Source organism: Lytechinus variegatus, chromosome 8 (genome assembly GCF_018143015.1).
Source record: "Lytechinus variegatus isolate NC3 chromosome 8, Lvar_3.0, whole genome shotgun sequence".
NCBI classification, from domain to species: Eukaryota; Metazoa; Echinodermata; class Echinoidea; order Temnopleuroida; family Toxopneustidae; genus Lytechinus; species Lytechinus variegatus.
Genome location: NC_054747.1, coordinates 3667300 through 3693979, shown reverse-complemented (window position 1 = coordinate 3693979; position 26680 = coordinate 3667300). Strand labels below are relative to the sequence as shown.

The window sequence follows — 26680 nt, the reverse complement described above, 5'->3', positions numbered from 1 at the left end:
TCTATTGATTCAAATCAACATTTTCCTGGGGAGGACTTGTCCTTTAAAGAAAGATCTAGGATGTCTTACCGGCATCCCTTGCTACTGTCTCAATAGTATGTGATGTTTTCAGAGTAAATTCTGAAAGCCTTGAACATGAGGGAGCCTGGTTATAGCGCTAACATCATAGAAGGATGATCATGCAATCCCACAGCGTTGCTTGAAACTGTCTTTATTGTCTGTGGCGTTTGAGTAAATTCTGAATCTTGGACCACAATGAAGCCTGATTTGGCCCTCACATCACAGACATCACCTCAAAGACGGATGATCTCAAAGATGTCTTACTTGTCTGTGCTGTTTGCGTGAATTGTAAAGCTTCGACCAAGTTGGAGCCTGCTCTGACCCTTACACAACAGACATCCTCTCAAAGAAGGACAATCTTGAAGGTGTTTCACATTATCGCTTGTATCTGTCTCCATTTTCTGTGACGTTTGAGTGAATTTTGGAAGCCTTCACCACGAAGGACCCCAATTAAGTGCTACTGTATTCTCAAAGAAAGCATCCCAAAGAAAGATGATATCTAAGAAGTGTCACTGCTTCTCTTTCAACTGTCTTCATCATCTGTAATGTTTGAGGGGATTCTGAAAACTTTTGACCACTTGGAGTCTGATTTAGTACTAACATCATAGACATCACCTCAAAGAAAAATGATATCTATGATGTCTCACAGCTTCACTTGCATGTACATCTGCCACCATTGTCTTTGACCATTAATGAATTCTGAAGCATATCGCTCATGGCAGGGACTGATTTGGCCCAACCACTGTGGAGCATGACTTAAAATTAACATCATAGACATTATCTCAAAGTAAGATGATATCTAAGATGTATCACAGCATCTCTTGCTACTTTCTCCAGTATCAGAGAGGTTGAGGGAATTCTGAATCTCTTCATCTTCTTTGAGCAAGAGGAGCTTTGACATAGCAGTGAAAGCCTCGACCACGTTGGAGCCCGATTTAGCACTGACCTCATAGAAATCACAGTTATATGACTGGGGAGAGAAGGATATGTAGGGGGAAAAAGAGATTAAGTTTTGAAAATATGCTAAAGTTGAGGGAATTCATAAACAAATTTACCCAAATATCTGTAAAAATATCATAAAGGAAGTGATTTCATGGGAAAGCCTGTAAAATCTAGGTCAGTTGTGATAATATAGATCTAGACCTGGTTTATATAAACTTTGTGAAATCATGAAATTAAAGCTGAATAGGACCCCACTGGAGATCACAAACACAGATAAGTACATGTGGGGCAGTATATTATTCTTGGATGGACCCCCCTTGACATTTTGATGGAATACCAGGCTTGTTTAGCAGTGACACATTTTCTATCAGAATCATTTGACATATATTTTGAATTCATAAATATAAACCCTTGGTAGTCATTTAGATTAAGATTTTGTTACCACAACTGGCATTTCCGTAATTTAAAATGGAATATTATTAAGTACTCTGAAATATCTGCTCTTACCTCCGAGAGTTTATGACCCACTTCTTCTTTGATCTGTCTATCCTCATTACAGTCACTCTTGTTGCCTAGCAACATCTTGACAACATGATCATCTGTCGTCTCCTGCAGAAAGAAGAGAAATCACGATTAATTCCTTTCTTATACCGATCTCAGTATACACTCCTTGGATCTCATGAATAAAAATCATAAATTTCACAAATGACCAAGTATGTTTTTGACTCTTTACTAGTAAAAAACAACAACAAATTTGCATTTAGGACTTGACTTTGGAGAGGTTTTGAGATACGACTCTGGTTTCTTTCAATATCTAAACTCAGAGCTGTTAATTAGCAGGATTTTTAAGGGCAAAGTGACACTAAATACATTTTCCCCCTAGAAAATAGGATTTTTTTAAACTTGTTAGAATGATGATTTGGTATGTTTTTCAACATTTTTAAGAAAAATAGGATTTTAGGCTTGAAAGTAGGATAAAGAGAAATAAAGAAAAGGATTTTTAAAAAAAATTATAATTGCAGCTCTATAAACCATTTTTTTTTCTCAAAACCCTCATTACTTATTCAAACATCATCTCCAATCAAAAGTCTCAATTTACCTCAACACTGGTCATCCAGTTTCTGACGTTGATGAAAGATGTTTCTGATGTGACGTCGTAGATGACAACGATGCCGTCAGCCTTCCTGAAGTAATGCCTTGTGATAGATCGGAATCTCTCCTGACCGGCCGTATCCCATAGCTGCATTGCTACGATGTTACCACAGACTGTCAGAGACTTTACCTGAAAGTCAACACCTGTCATAGTTGAGGGGTGAGGCAGAGAGATATATATAAATCAAGGGAAAAAGACGACTATAACAATAATGATGATGACGGTGGTGGTGACAATGATAATCATAGTGATGATGATGATGTTATTGTTCAGGGTGGGGATTATGACAATGCTAATGAGAACGATGATGGTGATGATGATGACGATGACCGGCTGTATCCCATAGCTGCATTGCTACGATGTTACCACAGATGGTCAGAGACTTTACTTGGAAGTCAACACCTGTAATGGCACGGGGGGGAGGCAGAGAGATTATTATCATGGGCCAAAGATGACAATAATGATAATGATGATGGTGGTGCTAATGATGATAAAGATGGTGATGATGGATGTGACCATAATCATGACAATGATAATATTTTATGATGGTGATCAGATAAAATTGTTGATGATGAAAATGGAGATGACATGGATGATGATGACAAATTGATTAATTGCATGGAATCCAATATCACTTTGAAAACATACAATGGCACAGATCCTTTAACCCTAAACTGACCGGGGGGGGGGGAGGGGTCATTCCGCTGCATAAATTTTTTTGACCGCGCCACTCACAGAGTTTATACTTTCAAGTATCCATATCTTTTGAGACAAAATTTGCGACGCCCAAGTACGCGGTTCTGAAATTACGCAACATTTTGTAAGTGCATGTCAGACCAAAAATTGTTCCAAAACATGATTTTGTGTACAAAGTCAATGCAAATTGAGTTTTCTCATCTTATTCATAAAGATATGATTATTTTTGCATTAAACAGCTGAAATCAATTGATTTTAGCATAATAATGCTTCAAAAAGGTTTTGCAATAAATCTGGTGAAAAAACTAAGAAAAAAAAAAGGTTGAAAAACAAAGAAATTCATAGAACGATAAAATAAATAAGAAATTGATTTCCAAACCAAAGTTTTTTCAATTGCGATTGTTAAGAATGCTATAAAGAATGTTTTTACCAAAAATTAGCATTCTAGGATCTTTATTTAGTGAATTAGAGCAAAAAGTATGATTTATGCATAAATTAGCATAATTAATTCATATAAAATAAAATCTCATTATTTTGGAAAATTTTACCATACAGCCTTGTAGATTACATCGCACACTAGCAGCGCGCACATTTTTGCGGCACCCGCGCGATCGGCGGCCAAGATTTCAGGGGGGGGTCGATTCAACCCCCCGGCCACAGAACAGCCAAAAAAACCCTGCCTAGTTAGGGTTAAAAACATTAGTACTTTTCCACTCCTAATTGATGATCTTTCTATGCTTGCAGGTTTGACACTTGTCATTTTCACAGAATGTTTCCAATATAATCAAATTTGTTTTTAAAAAGCATTTCTCATTTATGGTTGCACTGAATGGGTCTGTGTAGGAATTTGTACAGAATCTATTAATGATGTTGGTCTTTCCTACTCCTTAGTGACCTTGAATATAAAGTACATAATAGAGTCCCCAATATGGAACCCAGGCAAACACCATTGCAAAAAGCGCATAAACTCACGTATGATAGCAATGCCAGAGTCTGTAAATAAATCTGTACAGAATCTATGAATTATACATGTACTGGTCTTTCATATCCTGTAGAGATCTCAAATGTAAAGTAAGAAGTATTGTTCTTAAATTTGAACCCTGAGGAACACCCTTAAAAAGCTTTCAAAGGCCATAAACTCACCGATGGTTGCACTAAGTGAGTCTGTACAGAATCTATGAATGATGCTTATCTTTCCTACTTCTTAGCGATCTCAATATAAAGTAAGAAGGAATGGTCCCAAAATTATACCCTGAGGAACACCCTTTAAAAGCTTTCAAAGAGCATTAACTCACCATGGTTGCGCTGAATGAGTCTGAAAAGGAATCTGAGCAGAATCTATGAATGATACTGGCCTTTCCTTCCACTTAGAGATCTCAAATGTACAGTAAGAAGTAATGGTCCTAAGTTTGAACCCTGAGGAACACCTTTAAAAGCTTTCGAAGAGCATAAACTCACCTATGGTTGCACTGAATGAGTCAGTAAAGGAATCTGTACAGAATCTATGAATGATGCTGGTCTTTCCTACTCCCGAATCTCCAACAAACACCACTTTAAAGAGTCTCTCCGGGGTTCGGTTAGCTGCGACAAGCTGTAACTTACAATAAAAAATAAATTGATAATAGTCATACTATCTCTGTTTTCTTTATGTGTGTCTCTCTATCTATACATCTCCTTTGAGTTAAGTTCCCCTTAAACCAACTGGCTAATAAGGGTATAGCACACATTTCCATAGACCCAAACATACATATATGCTGGCTCACACTCCACCACTACATCTATATCAGATAAATTTCTTCTTCCAAAATTTGATGATTGGTAGAGAATTGATGGTTAAATTGCAGGAGTATCCAGGGACCTACCTTCTTTGCCTCTGCTAAGGCCTGATCAATGGGTGTATGGGCCCCCACAGGATCAGCCCTCTGTCCCTCGGGACTCATGCTAGGGGTAGAGCCGTTCTCTACAACACTGAAAGAAAACATATGACACATTACAGGAATGTTATTGTAGGGGTGTTGTAGCTAAAAGTCTGACTCTGAACCACAAGTTCCGGGATCAAATCCCACAATTACTATAGTATAAAACAAATAATGCACACAACTATTTTCTGTCTTTAACATAATACATTGTATTACACATACACTTGTTACCTTTGAGGGACTCCAGCACTTAGAAATCTTACAGAGTTTCATACACAGATAGTGTAATTTTCATTATCATCTGTACAATAACATGTTTGGCTTCAAGGAACTATTACACAAGAAGCCTTTATTACGACCAATTTGAATACAAAATATTGAAGACAAAGTAAACGATTGATACAGTACTTACGGTGCAGTCTTAGTTTCCCCAACTACTTGTCTATTATTAAAAGCCTTTCTCTTGTCACTCGCCGATGTCTTATCAACAGCTCTTGTCTTGACGATGTCACTGCTTTCAACGAGTTCATCCTCCTCCACCTCATCGTAGACAACCCTCTCCGGGTGCGACGTCAGACTCGTTGACAGTAACCCACTACTCTGCAGGAAGTCATCATCCACTTCGCACTCCCCATCGTCCATGAAGCTCTGGCTGAGCTGTAAGTGGTGGGCTAAGTCTCTTGAGAATGTCCTACCGTGAATACTTGATCGCTGTATGCTGTGACGGCTACTCCTACGACTAGATCTACCTCCGTCTAACGATGAACTACCTACATGCTCTCCGTCCCCCCTATCGTTGGGTAAGAACATGGGAAAAGAAGTAAGTGATGATATAACATCTGTACTTGTCTCCCCCCCAAGAATATATATGCACCCTATATTTCCTTCTATAGGTATGTACATATTCCCCAACTTCATATAACAAATAGTTTCTTCATATTTCTTTCTTTTCTTCCTAAAGATCAGGAAAGAATACTGCAGATGCTGAGAGCTTTTTATTTTTTTTTTTTCAATAGGACCATAGATGTTACTTTGCTAACTAAAACCACAACAACCATTCGTTTGTTAGTAAACCATAAAATTCCCATAGCTTTAAGTACTTTAAATTCAAATAACACAGCTAAGTGGTGAATTCTTATTTGCTGCGGTTTGCTGCGGTGGACTGCAAATCTAGTTACTCTATCAAATTTTGTGCGTATCTTTTCTTCAGATGAATATTCATTTCAAAATCTGTCATATGACCATAGAATCTACTTATCATCTACAAAACTATGCACTATCATAGAACTCTATAAAAGCTGTATCTATACAAGTTCATTGCACTAGCCGACTTTCAATTTAAAAACAAGCCTAATAAATCAAGCTACAGGGCTAAAATTACATACAACCCTGGGGAGCGTTTCATCAACATCTTTGTATGACCAGTTGTCAGATCTGACAACTTTCCTTGATTCTGATTGGCTGAGAGGTACTGTTACTATGGTAATTGTCGGATAAAACAGGACTTGTCGGATAAAATCCTTTCATGAAATGCTCCCCAGGACTAAACTATACAAATGGAAATAAAAAGACAAGAATCCCTTTACCAACTACTAATACTATTTGACTACGAGTACTACTACGTCTTCTATTAAAGTGGTTCTTAACCTACATATTGTGTATGTTGAGAGGGGAGGGGGGAGGGTGTACAAATGGATATACGGTAAATAGATGAAAGGTGTGTTCATGAGTGCACTGATGCTATATTCTGGAGAAATATATGTTTCTATGGTAAAAAATGCATTTTATTGATCATATGTAGAGAAAATGTGCAATCTCAGTGGAACTTCCAAGCACTTAGGAGAAAATGGTGTCAAAGTAAGTCTTGTATCTTGTTCTCTGGTTTACTTAACACCTTCAAAATTGGACAGTCTCACAGAGAAGAGTTACTGAGTTACCCCCTTCAGATATAAAGCTAATTCTTCTATTTTTACTTTTTGAAGACCAAGTGACTATTTTGGGTATTTACAGAGAACCTTCCCCCGTGACATAGTACAGACTTTTCGCATTTACTACGGGAAACTCTCAAAAGTTGGTGGACTAAAACAGAATTGAAATCTCTTGACTCTGGACATCGACATATTTGCAATTGCTCGTCCGGTGCAAATCTTCAAATGATCTGCTGTCCCAGTCCACCAACTTTCGACAAACACCTCTCAGCTCTCGATTGTGATTTCAATTGCATTTTGAAAGAAATTGATGTGTTGTGGAGTTTCCCTGTTGTAAATGCGACAAGTCCCTATAATTGGTTTGGGGGTGGCAGGTCGCGTGTGAGAGTGAGATGAGGTCAAAGGTTAAGAACCACTGCTGTACTACATGATAGTCACCTGAAATGTTTGATGGGCCGATGCAGGAAGGAGCATGGGTGGAGGGAAGGGAGGAATTATGATCCGATGGTGGATCCCTGGGATAGTAAGAATTAAGATAGAGAGATAGAAGAAAGGAGAGGAAGGGGAGCAAGAGAAAAGGAAATGGAGGAGAGAGAGGGAGAGAGAGATGATATACAGCAAGTGCAGTGATTGCACATGAGGAGGGTGCACAAGAGAAATGAAAGAAAGAAAGAGTGGGAGTAAGAACAAGAAAGAGATAGAGTGAAGAAAGATAGATGAACAAGAGAGATAAAGCAAGAGGGAAGGAAGAAACAAAATGGAAAAAAGGAAGGAACAAAGAATAAAGAGAGGAAAGAGGGATAGAATGATAGATAGATGAGCAGAAAGCCAGATTAAAAAAGATGAAGAAAAATCAAAGAACCAGGAAGAGAAAGAATAAGAAAAAGATTTTGTAGATGACAGACAAAAGAAACAAACATAAAGAGACAGGGTTTAAACCATTAAAATCCCACTACGACAGGTATTACATGCAACACTTCTGCTCAGAGAAAACAATTATAACCTACAATAGAAAAAAGGATATAATAGACTAATGAAGCACAAAGAAATTACTGCAATTATATATAAATAAGCCAATAATACCACAAAGTTTTGCTCTAAATGGTTGAAGGACATTGTAATCACTATTTCTACCAATGACAAAAAAGGGTCATAATTTTGTTATAATATATATGAAATTGGAATAGAAAGAACCAAGCCTAAGAAGAAATCGAAGGGATTTTTTTTAGTTTGTTATCTGATCCCACAACAATCCATACAAACTACAAGGAAATCAGATATTTTTAGACTTTCAAGTCCCATGAAAACCCAAGCACAAAACAAAGTCTATTCGTTTCTTCAGTCATTTCACACTATTCAAACTTCGCATGATGGCAAAGATTGCGCCCAAAAGAGGACAGAGTTAGTATTTCCCTTGACAGAGCATGTAATATACATTTTCAAGGAATAAGTGTTTCAAAAGAAGAGTGTGAAATGCTCAAAATTCAGATTTGCTCTTTGAATTTCAAATGACTCAGCAGGTCTGATTTTCAGTATTGAATTCATATTTTTTCCAATATCATAGTTTGAGTATTGGATGCCTACAGCGTAGGGATAAAATCACACAAACATATGTGAAATGATCACAACACAATATAGATACATTATACAGGGTTTGTGCAGGGAAACAAATATATGGAGAAATGAACTGAATGGATTCACACTTTAACATATATCATATGATTATCACTAGGTCATATTTAGGGCGATTCCATACGTGTCGTACGGGACATCTTGACAACAATTTCTAGTCTCCTAGCTGATCGCTTGAGCAATAGAAAATTATGTTCTGTCAATAATGAAGTTATATTAGGTAGTCATCTGACTACCAACAAAAAATGTTGGATTATGGGTGAATTAAAGGTGAAAATGTTGTGTGTCGTACGGGACTCAGAAATGTCCCGTACGACACGCAACATTTTCACCTCTAATTCACTCATGGACAACATTTTTGTCGGTTGTCATTTTTTTCATATGCATTTCCAGTAGTACTTTATTATAACCACAAAACAAACTGAAATTCTTTGGACATTAGGTTTAAAAATGTTACGAAAATGGCTGATTTTTCTAGCATGGAATCGCCATTTATTATCAAACTCTGTCTTTCTGCATATTTTGAACCAAGGTTTCCCCAACTTAACTGTAAAATCACTATCCACGATCTAGGATGAACCTTTATTTTGAATATAGGCTAATATGCCCTTTGGCACATTGTCATAAACAGGTGGGTGTTTCATAAATCTGTTCATAAAGTGAAGAACGACTTTACGCATGACTGGAACATGTTCTTAGGTCATAACTCAATTACATAGGGATATCACCAAGCGCAAGAAGGGATCACCAGTCATGCGTAAAGTCATTTGTATGTTACGAGCAGCTTAATGAAACACCCACCCGATGCAATCAATATTAATTAATTGTAAGCTTTTTGAACGGGATTTGCCAAAGACTATTATAGTCATGACTAATTTTAAATTTGAATGTTGCATGGGTCTACAACACTTGGAGATTTTTTTGTTTTAAATTTTCTACTATATCTACAACTGAAATACAACAAGATTCTGGTGCATATAATTTACTGCTAAACTTTGCCATCTACCGGGGTCTTCAAAATAATTCTTTATTCTGAGCTTTTGAGCATCATTACCATAGTAATGTGGAGCGTTGTGACCCAGTGGATTAGTCTCCGGACTTTGAAACAGAGGGTCGTGGGTTCAAATCCCAGCCATAGTAGTTAATGCACCATTGGATGGCAAAGTAACAGTATACAAATAGCGAATAGGCATGAGTGCGATGGTGCAAGATTTTGCATGCGGTGAAAGAAAGATGCTCTATTCAACGAGGCGTTAGCCGAGTTGAATAGAGTGTTTCTTTCTTTCACCGAATGCGAAATCTCGCACCATTGCACGAATAAGAATATTCGCTATATGTATTGTGCAACGCCTCGGAATCTAGCGAAAATATGAAAAAACAAGACTTTTTCCCTCCAGTAATCTATGAAAAGGGAGCAAAAATATTGAAAGAGAAAATCAAAATTCCACAAGCGCACAAGACCTTGGACAGCATTGCGCATTTAGCCTACGCAGCGGGCTGTACGCACATTGTCAGCTGATTTAATCAATGAAATCGCATTGTGACGTCACCTCCTAAAGCCATGCAATGGTACATTTTGGATGGTACGTCTTGTGTGCAACAGTACGAATATGTGACATTCAGCCTCCCATTTGATCGCGTACAACAAGATAAGAAGGCGTTGTACAATAACTTTTATTCACCAGGCCCAAGTAATATTTATCTCAGTGATCTATGATAATGACAGACATATGAGTGTAATGTTGCTGGTAGTATTTACTGACACTTACCCGATGACGCCTTCTTCAAAATAATTTGACATGACGGAGCCTTGCTTGACAAGGGTTTTCTTCTTTTCGTCTTCCGAAGGATCTGATAACTGATCAAATGGACGAATGAAAATTGAAAGATGAATGGAGGGATGAGAAAGAATGAATGAAAGAAGGAAGAAACAAAGGATAGAAAGATGAGAGGAAGGAAGGGGAGAAAAAATATGAAGAGAAGAAGAAATGAGGGAAAGAAGGGAGGAAGGAAAGAAAGGAAGACAGGAATGTGAGAGAAATGAAAAAAAGAAGGGGATAAAACATTAAGAAAAGGAGAATGAAGAATGATATGAAGGAAAGAAGGAGGGAGGAAGGAAGTACAGAAGAAGGTAAGAAAGAAGGAATATAGGAAGATTTGGACACAGGATGTACAGAGAAACACATTAAGGAAAATACAAAAGAAGATAGGAAGGGCATTTTCATTGTCAGTCAGCTGGCTAGATTACGTACATTACATCATGAATGCAAAACAATAATTATTCAATTAAAGCTGTATATCAATCAAATTAAAAGTATTCCCTAAAAGAGGGTGATATTCAAAATAATACTAGTCAAAATGAGGAACTTACTGATCTGCTCATCCTCATATCTCTGTCATCCTGAAGCTGTTGATTCATAGCCCTGGGTAGAGAGAAGAAAAAAGAAATAAAGGCCGATGAGGATATTATCACAAAGGGAACTTTATACATCCAATATATTGCCAATATTGCCCATGAGTAACTCCAAACTGGGTCCGGTCTTACAAAGAGTTGCGATCAATCCGATCAACTGCAACTATGGAAAGCCAGCAAATTCAACATAGAAAAAACGCATGCTTGTTCAAAAAAAAAAGGTCTAGATATGATTGCATATCCATGAATTAATTAATTTCTTGACAATTGGGTGCGTTCTCCTTTGTTTACAAAATTCCTGTAGAAAAAATTATGACACTGATGGATTTCCATAGTTACAATTGATTGGATCAATCGTAACTCTTTGTAAGACGGGCCCTGATCTATTGCTATTAGAGCTTTATGTTATATACCCCTCATTCACGTTTAATGCTATCAAATTAATCATTATTCACAAGTTCAAAGTCATTAGCATGGTAGAGAGAAGAAAAAAAAATAAAGCCAGAAATCAATAAAAAAATTAACCATTAATTCCAGTTGTGTAACTAATCTAATCTAAAATCTAAAATGAATTTGAACAAAATATAATGAAATGATCAAAATGTTCAAATGCATGACTAAAAAAACAATATACATGTAAGAGATAATTCTGGGAGAAAATGTGTAACTGCTGAGAAATCAACAAGCATAGCATTCCTGGAGATCCCAATTTCACACATATATGTTGGGTTCTAATTTCTATCCATTGTATATCAGTTTCTGCTCCTGTGGTAGTAATATTAGTTTCTACATGTACTTACTTTAATTTTTCCAATTGTACAAACAAGCTTTCTCTTTCTTGCATGATTCCTTGTGCAATCTTCACATTACTCCTGTTATAACATGAAAACAAAGAAAGACACAGATAGATAGATAGACAAACAGACAGACAGATAGATAGATAGAGAGAGAGAGAGACAGACAGACAGACAGACAGACAGACAGACAGACAGATAGATAGACAGACAGATAGATAGATAGAGGGAGAGAGAGAGGGAGAGAGAGAAAGAATATTATAAAACAATTGCATCCCATCCGTCGGTCTTGCCTGGATTGTGTTGTGCAATATAGCAGCAGTGCTGACTTTGTAATAAACAAAGATGGAATAATTTTACACAAACAAACCCAATCGTTTGATAATAAAATACCAAGTTTATTGACCTGCAATGACCTTTGACATTCGTCTAGTGACCTTAAACTCTATTCATCTAATTGCCAATACTTGATAATGGTTATACATGTACTATGTAAGTTTTATGTGATAAGAACTTTCTTGAAAATTCAAAATCATAACCATGGTTTATATTTCAATGATGATACCCCAAGGTCAAAGATCATGACCTTAGATGAACATTGACCTTGGTCATGTGACCTGAAACTCGCACAAGATGGTCAGAGATACTTGATGCCCCTTATCATGAAATAGATCAATGTAATTTTGAAGGTAGGATGATATGTCAAAAAATTTCTTATTTAAAGTTAAGAGCAACTTTTAAGAATGACTGGTTAACCTTTTTATGCGCTAAATAATCACCAATAAACTTTTAACGGTGAATACCATTTATCACCAGATCACCAGTCGATCTTAAAGTCACTCTGAACTCATAAACAGCTTTACTGTTTGCATTACGAAACACGCAGTCCGCACTCTCAGGGGAGTTGAGTGATCACAAAAATAACAGCTGAAAAAGCTAATGAGTGCTGATGAAAAAGATGAAATTGAAAGAGCTCCCATACTTTTGTACAAATCAAAGCTAAAATAAGTTGAAATTAAGCTGCAAAGCTGAATATCAACGCCCCGCCCCTCAAAAAAAATAAGCTGAACTCCCACACCCCTGCCGTGTGCTTGACCTACATGTACATGTCTGCAAAGTTCATTTCTAATCTGCATCATTAACTACACCATAGGTGAGACAGCGTCCTTGAATAGTTGCTCACATATGCAGGCTGAACCTAGCTCAATAATCAATATAAATAATACATTTCCACCACAGCAGCATTTCATGAAACAAATGGGCTGAGATTTTTATTGACAACTGTTATAAGCTACTGAAATCCTTGAATCTGATTGGCTGAGAACAAATTAGGCAGTGGAAATCACTGACAAGATGACTCATGAAACTTTCCCATGGATGATATCACTATTCCTATGCAATACATGATAATGTGTGGGTTACAGGGGTGAAGTTTTCTAGAAGAATAAGCTCTTTGTGGTAATATATCCATATGATTATACAAAAGAGATACCGGTAATGCATTGCAGTTGCAACAAAATTTATTTCCAAGTTTTCCCCAAATTTTTAACACGTCTTCATCAGAGATACAATACATATATATATATATACATGGTGTACCATAAAATTGTTTACACTGATTCATTCTTCACCATGGAAACCTTCAGCAAATTCCTGATAGGCAAAAACTGATGAGGTCATGATCACAAAAGGAACTTTATAATCCAATATATCGCCAATATTGCCCATGAGGTAACTCTGAACTGGTCTATTGCTAGGGTGACTGCACACAGAGCAAAAAATTTCGCCCTTTTCACCATATTCACACAGCCCAAAATGGTCATGGTTTTGAGAGAATTTTTAAATCAAAGTTCAACGCATTTCTGACATATGATCCCATATTTAATGATTTTGGTATGAAATTAAAGAGAATAAAATGCCCCAAATAGCTAAGTTTGGTTTACATTTGGTTACAACCATAATTTTGATGTGGCATTAAAAAAGGAAGTTTAAAGTCTCGTATCTTTTGAATAAAAGTACCATATTTTTGTAAACTAGCGGTTTTTTGTAGTATTGATAATGACAAATCCAATGGAAATACTAATTTTTCACCTTTCCTTTAGGATCAATTGTCAGAATTGCTTTCAAAATACCCTTTCCCCACTAATCCAGAAAGCCCAATGCAAAACTGCACGCAAAATATCTGCACTCTCTGTGGTCATGTGTTTCAGCTATGTGTGTGTTGTGACAAATTAGACGACAGAGCCTATTGGGGGCATTTGGTGGAATTTCATTCAAAATTCATTTGATTATTACTCAAAAACTGATTCATGGATTACTATGAAATTTGGTAGATTTCTATTTTGCACTATTTTTATCAAGATCTGAAAAAATCAGACAGTTTAATGAAGTGGTTGATGAGATAGAAAAGTCTCGCAGTTTCCCTACTATTGCTAAGCTTTATGATTTATACCCCTTATTCACGTTTAATGCTATCAAATTCACTATTATTCATAAGTTCAATGTCATTAACATGGTACCTGTACTATTCATCTGCAATGATATGCATGAAAGCATGAATTACTTAAAGGACAAGTCCCCCCCAACAAAAACTTGATTTGAATAAAAAGAGAAAAATTCAACACTGAAAATTTCATCAATTCGGATGTAAAATAAGAAAGTTATGACATTTTAAAGTTTCGCTTCATTTCACAAAACAGTTATATGCACATCTCGGTCGGTATGCAAATGAGGGAACTGATGACAGCACTCACTCACTATTTCTTTTGTATTTTATTATATGAAATATGAAATATATTGATTTTCTCATCATTGTCATGTGAAATGAAGTTTCATTCCTCCCTGAACACGTGGAAATTTATTATTTGAACATTTTATACTTCAGGCAAGGAGGTCCTAATCATCAAATTCGTAAAAATTGAAATATTGTATAATTCAAACAATGAAAACAAGAGAAACAGTGAGTGAGTGACATCATTGACTCTCTCATTTGGATGTAACTGGCTCGTTCATATAACTATTTTGTTAAAAATAAGCGAAACTTTGAAATGTCATAACTTTCTTATTTTACATCCGATTTTGATGAAATTTTCAGCATTGTGCTTGTCTGATTTTTTTTTTTCTGAGGTGGACTTGACCTTTAAATCCAATGATGAGAACAAGGACAATATATTGATTTGTTTTTGCATATTCGTGTGATTTTCTCAATAAAGTGTAAGGTATTAGTTTGCTATTGCACATTGAGTATGATTTTTTAAAGAGTTCGATACAATGAGCGTGATATCACCCTGGAATAGTGCAATATTATTCTGCTATTTCACACTAAAGCATGATTTGTTTTTTATAGGATACAATATTTTTTTTTTCATTAATTGACATACAGTGTGATTTCATTCAAAGTAGTGCAATATTATTTGCCATTGCACACCAAGTTTATTTAATAGCAAAACATTTCATTATTTTTTTTGCTATTTTTACTATAAACTCTTTGCCAAGGTGAACTTCCCCTTTAAGTATTTCTCATTCTCATTCATTTCTTTATGACAGTTTTAACCAGTCAGTGATTAGATTGATTTTGATTTTGGGAAAAGGTATAAGAATCGAACCCCTAATTGAAAAGTCTGGCTAAAGGGCTGTTTACTAGTATCTCATTATGAATACATGAAGGGTTTATATTCTAATTATATGTAATTAAATGAAAAGGCATATATCTTTGTCGAATCCCTACTTATTTACTGATGGCAAACTCCCGACATACAATTTTCATGTATACATTCAATAAGAAAAATCTAGTGTTCGGCAGTCTGCTAATAGCAGACACACTGATGGACTTTTGCCCTGTTAGTCCGTTAAAGAGATGGTCTGGGCTGAAAGTATTTATATCTTAATACAAAAATAGAGTAGAATTCACTGAGCAAAATGTCGAAAATCTCAACAAAATCGGATAAAAGTTATTGAATTCTAAAATTTAGCAATATTTTGTGAAAACAGTCGTCATGAATATTCATTAGGTAGGCTGATGATGTCATCACTAGTCTTGTTCCTTTGTATTTTGTTATATGAAATTAGGTTTATTCCAATTTTTTCCTCCAAGAACTAAAAAAAAATGGATTGACATCCATTAATTATATTAAGGGAGACAAACTATTCACACAAGTATGAAATAATGAAAAAATATGATTTTATGTAATAACATAAGAAAACGGAAAGTGGGGATATGACATCATCAGCCCATCTAATGAATATTCATGACGACTGTTTCACAAAATATTGCTAAACTTTAAACCTCAATAACTTTATTATTTGTTATCTGATTTTGATAGGCCCATAGAAGCGACAACAACAATGGCTCCAGATGAAGAGGGGGTTAGCCTGCCCCCCTGTCTCCTTTCAATTCTGCACCCCTTGATTTTGCTGTAGGCCTATGGATCGAGGATATCCCAAGCTACGATCTAATGTTGTACAGTATGTGACTTGTGTATCTGTATACAAATAGCGAATAGGCATGAGTGAGATGGTGCAAGATTTCGCATGAGGTGAAAGAAAGATGCTCTATTCAATGAGGCGATAGCCAAGTTGAATAGAGCGTCTCTTCCTTTCACCGAATGCGAAATCTTGCACCATTGCACAAATAAGAATATTCGCTATTTGTGTTGTACAACGCCTCAGAATTTAGCGAAAATATGAAAAAAAACAAGAGTTTATCCCTGTAGTAATCTATGAAAAGGGAACAAAAATACTGAAAGCGGAAAGCAAAATCCCACAAGCGCACATGACCTTGGGCAGCATTGCGCATTTAGCCAGTAGGCTTATACACGTGCAACTTCATTTTTACTGAGCGCGATGAATTAATTTGTATTGTGAGGTCACCCCCTAAAGCCATGCAATTCATTTCATTTCATTTCATGGTTTATTTCCAGTAAAACAATCATACACATACTGCAGCTAATAAAGCTGAAATGTATGTATTTACAAAGGTATTACAATTGAACATGTATAGCATAAAACAATAGTGTAATAATAATAAAATAGTACATTAAAAAAAATACAGTATACAATGAAATTACAATGAAAATATACACTTTATGAGTTATTAAGGAGGTTAATGAAATATGGTATTGCACTTTGTTTAAAACGGGAGGTCCTGCATTTGTATTGCATATACTTTTGTTTATTGCGTAAATTCATGCCAACAACGTTCCTTTCCGGAAACCATTTTTTACAATGTTGATTTTTGCTTATAGAAACTGCAAAATCAGTGCATAATTTTTGACGTCTATCTTTAAGTGTATCCAGTTTTCATCGTTTTAAAGCATCTTTATAAGTTGAATAACTTTGACCTAAGATGATTTTACAAACTCTTTTCTGAATTCTTTCTAGTTTCTGTACATGGTCTAAAGTCAAACTTCCATTAAAGACAGGTACACAATATTCTAAAACAGGGCGGATGTATCCGATGTATATTTGTATTAAGTCAGAAATTGGTAATTTATATTTTTCACTAATCTAAACATATAAAGTTTTTTATTGCACTTTTTTAACATTTCATTTATATGGAAATCCCATTTTAAATTATGTTGAATATAAACTCCTAAAATCTTTAAAGTATCAACATAAGGCAGTTCTGATTCCCCGATATGCAAAGACTCACAAAAGGGTGCATTTTTCATAAATGTTATGTTCATTGCCATGCACTTACTAGGATTTAGTGTCATATGATTACTGTTTGTCCATTCTAATAAATCATCTAATATATTTTGTAATATTGATAGTTTATGTAAGTTTCTGTTTTCTAGTACATTTTGGATGGTACGTCTTTTGTGCAACGGTGCGAATGTTTGACATTCAGCCTCCCATTTGCTCACGTACAACAAGCTTAGTAGGCGTTGTACAATACAGTATGTAAACGCAGTACCTTCACCGTATACACCAATGAACATAGAGGGCAGAAACACACAGCAGTATATTATTATGAACACTATAAAGCTTGGTTTAAAGGGCAAGTCCATTCCAACAAAAAATTGATTTGAATAAAAAAGAAAAATCCAACAAGCATAACACTGAAAATTTCATCAAAATCGGATGTTTAACTAGAAAGTAAGGACATTTGAAAGTTTTGCTTAATTTCAAATAACAGTTATATGCACATCCTGGTTGGTATGCAAATGAGGAGACTGATGACATCATCTACTCACTATTTCTCTTTTATTTTATCAAAAATAAAAATAAAAATCTAATTTTCTCCTCATTGTTTAGTAAAACAGTGATTAATTCCACCCTGAACATGTGGAATTACCATTGTTTAATACTATATGGTTCAGTCAAGTCGGTCCCTACGGTCAAATCTGTGAAAAATAAAATATTGTATAATTCAAACAATAAAAAAGGAAAAGAAATAGTGAGTGATGGACATCATCGACTGATTCATTTGCAAGTCACTGAGTTGAGCATATCACTGTTTTGTAAAAAAATAAGCAAAACTTTCAAATGCCATAACTTTCTCATCTTACATCCGATTTTGATGAAATTTTCAGCGTTATGCTAGTTTGATTTTTCTCTATTTATTCAAATCAACATTTTGCTGGAGTGGACTTGACCTTTAATAAAAGTAAATACTATCTATGACCTGCTTGATTACTTACTTGACCCTTTCTCTCTTGTCTTTCAAGTGTTTCTCTGTCATTTCTTTGAGGTAGGTCTTAGATTCAACAAGCTCAGTTTGCGACGAATCAAGCTTCTGAGATAAATGCTCATTTTGCTGGAGAAATATGAAAAACATAATAAGATTAGTACATGAAGTAAAGCTGATTTGAAAAATCAAACAAAAACAAAGTAACAAATAATACATTAGAAACATGATGTGAGATTTTAATTTTCAAATATTTACACATACAGAAGATCATCTTCAGTATGTCATAGAACAAGTTAGGTATTACATCAATAAGAGAACAGAGAGAATATGAAAAACAAAAATATAACAAAAAATTAAAAAGATGAATACAATTGAAAAAATGTAGCAGAATTCATGACACTTACAAAGCAAAAAAAAAAAAAAGAGTCTATAGATTACCTTAAATTGTATTTATTTTTGTCTTGTTTAAAATATATTCCTAAGGGCTGGAATCCAAACTGATTAAATTATTGGCATCCAAAAATAAAATTGCTGATCAATGGTTTATTTTATCCTTTATATGTATATTATATGCTGAATATATAAATACATGAATAGATTGATAAATACTTACTGCTTGAAGAGATTCATTTTCTTCTTTGATCTCTGTCTCAGTCAAACTCAGTTCATAAAGTTTCTGCTCCAACTTTATTCAACAGAGAAATACAATATTGCAATGAGTAAATCACACATGTATAAGAGTGAATATGCCTGAAATAACTGACTTTATCCATTTCGAGTAATGAATTACTTCAAGTGTTTGGCTAAATTATAACACTGCTCCTCAAATTGGAAAGAATCTTACCTTTGATATCAAAGTATAGAGCAATGTATAGGTATAAAATTTCTATAGAAAGGAGATATAAAACCTTTAGAACAGTCAGTTCTGCTATCAATTGCTAGTGGCTGGGTGGTCTATGGCATAAAGCTCTATGCTACACCATCATATTTACAGAAGTTCAAATCCTACAATTGATGGCTAATATCTTGAATTTATTCAGACAGATAAAAATGAATTATTTACATGTCTTGGATTGCCAAACAAGGTCTAGAAAAACCCATACAAGTCGGCATCCCAGAATATAAAACAATACATAATCAACAACATTAGATAAGAAATACAAATAGGCAGAATATCATATGAAAATAAAACTACAGCAGGGAGATAATAAATAATTCTTCAAAGTACTAAATTTGCATAATGATAATTCAGGTGTCTAATTGGAGATATTTTAACAAAGCTGATTTAAATGTATGAAGTGATTGATTGCTAACTACTATTTGTGGGAGATGATTCCATTCATTAATTGTTCGAGGATAGAAGGACTTCATGTAATAATCTTTACTAGCAAATGGAACATTCATCTTATAAGTGTGATCATTTCTTCCTATTCTATTTGCTCGTGTGCACCTATTCACTTCTCCTACATTAATCAAGTTGTGAACAATTTTATAATAAAAAACAAGCCGATGGTATTTACGTCTTTTCTCTAATAAGTTCATTTTAAACCGTTTTAATAACTCGTTATACTTTGAAGTCCAATCTTTGGACATCATCCTGACGTAACGTTTTTGGATGCGTTCAATCATATCTTTATATTTTATCCTGTAGGGATCCCATGCTATACATGAATATTCTAAACGTGAACGAATTAATGTTTCAAAAAGACTTTTTAAAATAGATACTGGGCAATTAACTTTATCTTTATAAAATTGATAAATGCATTAATTCCATTAATATTATGCAAGAAAATAATTAATTTAGTCAAAACAAACAAGAATTGATCTGGCAGATTTAATGGTGGCTGAGCATATCATTGAATTTTTGGCCTTGTCTTTTAAACCAATCACCAGTTCAGATTATATTAGAATGGATATAGTAATTGAGGACTGTGCTTACCTCTGCTTGTTTGTTGAGTAATGCGTTGAGCTGATCATCTTTGTTTTTCATATCATGTTCTAGCTGCTCTCGAATTCTCCTCTCTTTCTCCTTTTCCTATAAGATGGATGAAGAGATGGATGGATGAATGGATGGATAGATGGAAGGACAGATGGATGAACACAGAGATAGGATTGGTGGATCAATTAATATACATAATACAGACATGTGTAGATAGATAAACAGATTGATAGATGGATAGATGGAGGGATTTATTGATGGATAGAGACATACATGTAAAAAACAAAGAGATCAATAAATAGATACACAGACGGAAATATAGAATGGTAGATATATCAATAGATAGATTGGAGAAAAAGGGGGAGTATGAAAGTGATAAAGACAGAAATAGAGGAAATATAAAAGAATATGACAAAGAAATTATTGACAAAAAGCTGTTCACCATTGAAGATAAACACATTTAACATACATAACAAGAGGATCTCTTTATAACATATTGTCGAGACAAGTTTCCTTGATAAATACCTCCAATGACGAGTCTATGTTTACCCTAAATTCTATGTACCAAGGGTCAGATTTTATATACTTTCTAAGGCAATGAAATTGATAAGATGAATTACGTCAAACATTAATCGCTTATTTTACATGTAGATATTTCAACGTGGTTTATAATATTAAGAAAATAAGTGATAATTTACCTCTGAAATAATCTTTTCCTTTTCCATTCTAATCTGTCTCTCCATCTCCTCATATAGATGCTTGATGTCCTCCTGATGTATGGTGTCTCGGCTGTCAAAGTAAAAGGGAAACAAGGTGAATTTGACTTCCAGAGCACTTGTGGTGGCCATGTATACATGTACCTGGGGCCTTCCAAAGAAGAACTGAAATACTTCGACTAGTGTATGCAACAAGGCAGGATTGTCCTATGTCGGTGCATGAATAATTAGGTCCCTCAGAGAGACCTTAAGCCGTCGGTCCTCTGGTTGCTTGCTTACAAGCATTTATGCTTTATTAGCAATCAGGTAAAACATCACTACCATTTTACCAATTATCTTTTGTAGGGCATATACAGTATGAAGCCTCCAAGTTCTAGACTATACCCCCAACATTCAAACTTAATTGATCTAATATCATAGAATACCACTGAGGATGCTTACATGTACATTGGAGAAACAAGCATAACTCTAACAAAGAAGTAATGAACACTTGACATGCAAATGAAAATTGCCCTCTTCAGACTACATGTATGTGATACAAAATAAGCACTTTGGCGTAATGTACAGTGGAACAATCGAGCCTTCAAGGGAACAAAAAAAAGAGCATTAAAGCAACCCATCCAATTCACTACTTGAATGTGTCCTCAACATTATAGGGTTATTTCCCTTATTGTTGACTCTGAAAGCAATTTTGGTCACAGAGAGGGTTTCCTTTTTTCAAAGTCTATGAAAGAGGATTAATTCAATACTGAACAAGGAGTACGGAAACCCAATGCCATCTAAACTACTTGTATGGTCCAATGGTCTAGATGTATCCTAAAATGGTCTTTTGTGTACAACTTGTCGTTCTCTTGGAATTAGTTGGGTATCAATTTTCTTTGTCATCATGGATCATAATAATAATAACATCATATCATCATTATTGTCATCACCCTCATCATCCTCATCATCATCATTACCATTACCACCACAACCATCATCATCATCTTCTTCATCACCATAATCACCATCATCATCATCCACACCATCACCATCATCATCACCATCACCATCACCATCATCATCATCATCATCATCATCACCATCCTCACCATCATCATTATCATCATCACCACCACCATCAGCTTAATCATCACCCTCATTACCACCATCATCATCACCCTCACCATCATCATCATCACCCTCACCATCATCATCACCCTCACCATCATCATCATCATCACCCTCACCATCATCATCATCATCATCATCATCATCATCACCCTCATTACCACCATCATCATCACCATCATCATCAGCACCACCATCAGCATCACCGTCACCATCATCACTATCATCATCATCACCATCATCATCATCATCATAATCCTCACCAACATCAGCCTATTCATCATCATCATCACCACCATCAATACCTTTTTAATGCATTCTCCAGCTCTCCTGTATTGAGTTGTGCAGTCCTCATATCCATGCACACATGTTGTATGAAGTCCTCAAAGTTTGTCAGAAGACTTGGCTCATCCTGATGAAGTTTTTTCCAAAGATCCTTGACCGCCTCATGTCTGGAAGAAAATAAAAATAAAGCATTCCCAAAGGCAGATAATATGTTGGGGGACAAACAATGAATATTCAGTGCATCAAACCATCATAAATCATTGTTTATATAGTCTAGAGTCTAATGCACTGGCCTCCCATTGTTACTGTGACATTATTTGAGACCATTTAAAGCAATTATATGTAACTAATAAAAATGTCCAGCTCATGGACTGCAATTAGATTTTATGAAAAAAAAGTGATACACAGACTGCAGAGATTTTCTAAGGGAGGGAGGGGGATGGGAGCTGACTATCCCCCCCCCCATCACAATAAGATGGTAATTTCTATGTTTACTAGGAATCGGTAATTGAAACACCATGAATCTTGGTGATTAGGGCTTGGTGTTTGCATCCCTGCTCTCTTACATGATGTGTCCTCGGTTTTACTGAATTAAGTCAAGCACTAAATTGCTATTTTTGCTAATTACGAAGAGAGCCTTCCCTGGTGACCAATTCTTTGATTCTTGGTGGCGAGTCACTATCAAGTAGTTAAAGGAAAATGAAACCTTTGGAATAAGACAGCTTTTGCGAAAACAGAAAAATAAAAGAAACAGATCAACGAAAGTGTGAGAAAAATTGAATAAATAATAAGAAATTTGCAAGCATTTGAAGTTTAGATTATTATTGCAATGTAGATCCTCCTATTGGCAATGCGACACATATGATGTCACTTGTGAACAACTTTGCCATTACTTTCATATTTCACTTAAATTGCCCTCTTTATCACATCTATCAGTAGATCATGTATTATTTCTATATGAGGGCATGTCATACAGATTTTCAAATACAATATGGAAAATAGTTTGTATCACCATAAGAGTAAAAAGAGACATTTTGGGTGTATTTTATAGTCCATCAGAGTTGTTCACATGTGACATCACACATCTTTGTTGCATTGCCAATTGGAGGATTTCCATAGCATTAGTGATCACAATATTCAAATGCTCATATTTTTCTCACTATATGTCTGATTTTTCTCAAACTTTCATTGATCTTATTCTTTGATTTTTCTGTTTCCACACAAGCCCACTTGTTCCAAAGGCTTTATTCCCCTTTTAACGGGTTAACACTTACTCAGCAATGACCCCCGAAGCACCAATACTTTCCATCGCGTGTTTGAAATCTCTCTCAAGCTCATCATGATCACGATCCTCAGTATATAACACTCCATCATCCCTCTCATTATGATCAGCTGGGGCCGGGTTTAGACCAAGAAATCCACCTAGAAGACGAAGATGAAATCATTAATAGGGAGCTATTCATCATTCAATATGGTTCTCATCATTGTCAGTAATTTAGTGGGTATGTGCCACGGAGGGGATCCCCATTTTTACACTCAAATTTCCGTTCCAAGGCATAGCATTTTTGTCTTATTGAAAAGAACAAACCAACCGACCATCGCATCTGCGCTAGCGTACCCGGCGCCCGTGCCGCCAGGCTAGCTGCATGTACATGTACATATGCCTGTTCAATAGGTATGAATACGCAATCACACGCAGGCGACCCATTCCAAGGACCCTCGATTTCACAAACATTTGTCGTTCCGAAGCCCGTTCAAAAGACCCTCCGTTTTTACAATAAGCCCGCTCCAAGGCCCCCGTTTTTGTCTCGCCCGCAGCACATACCCACTACTTTTTTTATTGAGTGCCCCCCCTATCTAACAATTTCATTAACATACTCATGTATTTCATCATTATCACCATAGTACAATTTCTTCATCATGATTCAAACAAAATACCAGAGCTTTAATGATCATTGATATAACATGTATGTACATGTATTCACTTACCAATATCATCGCTTTTATTATCTTCATCATCATCGCTAGTACCATCAGGATCATCATCTTCAACATCATTGTCACGATCATCAACATCGTCCTCACCACCTATTATCATCTATACATGTACATGTATCTTAATCATCACTATCACAATCACCACAGGGTGCTACATAACCATTCGGGCAAGTACATTTTAAAAAAGTTGGAATATACTTGCCCAAAAATCTATTTCACTTGCCCCAAAAAATCCTTGAAAAAAAAAGTTTAACCTCTTCAAAAGAAACTTGAAATTTTATATAAAACCGTTGATCTTTTTCTCTCTTTTGACATGAACTGATCTACCTAATTTTGGTCATTCTGTGAGAATTTTGCTTTATACTGTGTGAATTTTGCTTGCACAATTCTGGCAAGTGGTTTTTACTTGGGCGCGTCGTGGTCTAGTGGTTCACCTTTCAAACAGAGGGTCGTGGGTTCGAATCCTAGCCATGGCGTGTTTTCCTTCAGCAAGAAATTTATCCACACTGTACTGCACTCGACCCAGGTGAGGTAAATAAGTACCCGGCAGGATCAATTCCTTGAATGCACCAAGCGCCTTTAGCAGCTGAAGCTACATGTACAGCTGGGGTATTTATAGTGCGCCGACTAGGCAACTAGATAGATCGGCGCCTCATATTATTATTACTTCAAAACACTTGCCTGACTCTAACTTTTACTTGCCCCGGGCAAGTGCTTATGTAGCACCCTGTCACCATGACACCATCTATTATCATCTCTACCTTCATCATCACATTCACCATTGTCTTCATCACCACCACCATCTTAATCATCATCGTCATTACCACCATCATCATCTTCATCCTACCACTCACCAAATCCTTCCGTAAACTCCTCCAGTGTCAAGTATCCATTCTTATCGTCATCCAGCGAGTCAAAGACCTCCTCTAGCTGGTCCGGCATAAGAGGGAGCTCATCAACGAGACGCTGCATATCACGTTTACTCACGAATCCCTTCTCCTCCACGTCGCACACCATGAAGAGCTCCCTCGCTTTCTGCTCCACGATCGTTTTGATGTCATCGTGAGAGGGGAATGACTCCCCGCTGGCCAAGTCTTCATCATAGTCTCCCATCTTTCTTGAATTCAGAGTCTGTTTTGTTCAAATATTTGTTTCAATGTCATGCATATATATAGCGCAACATGTGTCAGCTGACTTTTTGTGGGAGTTTTTGAAGCTCAACGTAATCCCATCATAGATGTACATTTACGATTCTTTCAGTGCTGAATTCCTTTTTAAAAATCATGCATTTTCAAACTGCGGATGATTAAATCACGATAAAAATTGTAGCCAACTTATGTTGAAAAATAGAGATGTTTTGGTATATACAATAAACTATCACACTGAATTCATAATTGAATTATTTGATATGGAAGATGATGACTTCTATTAATATTGTATTGCACAAATCTGTTATTCTAATACATATTCTCTGTATGGTTCATATAACTTTTCTTTCCTGAAATAGGCACTTGTATCCACAATAGATTGATGGAAGATTGATTGTACACATATGCATCCAAATGTTGGCAAGAGGAATAACTTTATTTCTTGAAGAACTGGATATGGAATGGCGTTTCCCGTTCTTGAAAAAACAGTCCGATATGAAAGACTAGTGTCACTATATCCGCTGGCAGTACACATCGGTTGGGTTCACGGAATAGGTCCACAGATGTTAATCAAAGATGGCAGAAAATATATATCAATCAAACATGTTCATCTCCATCGTCACTTTCTTACTGGGCAAGATCCCAAAATGATGATGTAAACAAAGAAGAATGTCCCAACCTACGTCAGGGACTCGCTTTCTTCAGAGAAGGGGAATCCCAAATGCAGTGGTCCAACTGCACACCTGTTATTAGACAATAAGGGGACTCATGGTGGCAAATATGATATAGTTTGCATTCCACATCTAAGGCACTAGTTATAAATATGAATAGTAAATCAATTTCTGACCATTAAAAGCTGTATGATGGAAAGATCACACAAACCGTTGATAACCTGTTGCTTTCTCCAAAAATGCTGGAAGTGATGAATGTGTGAGAAATGATAGGATATGAAATCCAGTTTGGAAGACCATCACTGACTTGGCCGATACAAAATGGAACTCTGCATATTCAATAAACACGATTTACTGGAATGTACATGTTGTTGGAATATAGAGGAATCAGAACTTGATGCTAAGCTTTCAATCTGAAGTCCTCTCTTCAAAACATGTCAAAGAGCACTTATACATGTACTTAAAATCCACCTGATACACTTGGGTAAATCCTCTTTTACACTAGCGTGTGCTTCCCATCTATGACAATGCTTTTCTCCCAGATCTCTCCACACGTCATTGTTCACGCGAAATTTGCATGTGTAAATGATCAATTCCAGCACTATTAATGCAATCCAATTTCCTACAGATTTTGAAACCAAATTC

General features: G+C 35.8%; 1 protein-coding gene across 2 annotated transcripts; it reads right to left on the bottom strand.

Annotated features, from left to right (window-relative positions):
• Positions 1 to 6: 6 nt before the first annotated feature.
• On the bottom strand, positions 7 to 25485 carry LOC121419839 (EF-hand calcium-binding domain-containing protein 4B-like). 2 transcript variants are annotated; one of them, XM_041614300.1, is made up of 16 exons: positions 25071 to 25485; positions 23493 to 23640; positions 22239 to 22385; positions 20806 to 20896; positions 20108 to 20203; positions 18782 to 18853; positions 18179 to 18294; positions 11544 to 11615; positions 10702 to 10753; positions 10100 to 10188; positions 5183 to 5560; positions 4714 to 4819; positions 4310 to 4448; positions 2102 to 2298; positions 1510 to 1611; positions 7 to 1030 (listed from the first exon to the last, which is right to left on the bottom strand). In XM_041614300.1, exons 1-16 carry the CDS (start codon positions 25327 to 25329, stop codon positions 860 to 862), a joined length of 2235 nt encoding a protein of 744 aa, XP_041470234.1. In that variant the 5' UTR covers positions 25330 to 25485; the 3' UTR covers positions 7 to 859. The 2 variants fall into 2 exon arrangements, with proteins under 2 accessions (XP_041470234.1, XP_041470235.1); XM_041614301.1 differs by having other exon boundaries at positions 4310 to 4442.
• Between the last annotated feature and the right edge of the window lie 1195 nt (positions 25486 to 26680).

Coding starts and splice junctions, on each gene's coding strand:
- LOC121419839 (XM_041614300.1), bottom strand. CDS start 25,329: ATGGGAGACTATGATGAAGACTTGGCCAGCGGGGAGTCATTCCCCTCT. Junction 5,561..10,099: donor TTTGAAGAAGGCGTCATCGG/GTAAGTGTCAGT, acceptor ACCCAACGATAG/GGGGGACGGAGAGCATGTAG. Junction 1,031..1,509: donor TGGGTCATAAACTCTCGGAG/GTAAGAGCAGAT, acceptor TTCTCTCCCCAG/TCATATAACTGTGATTTCTA.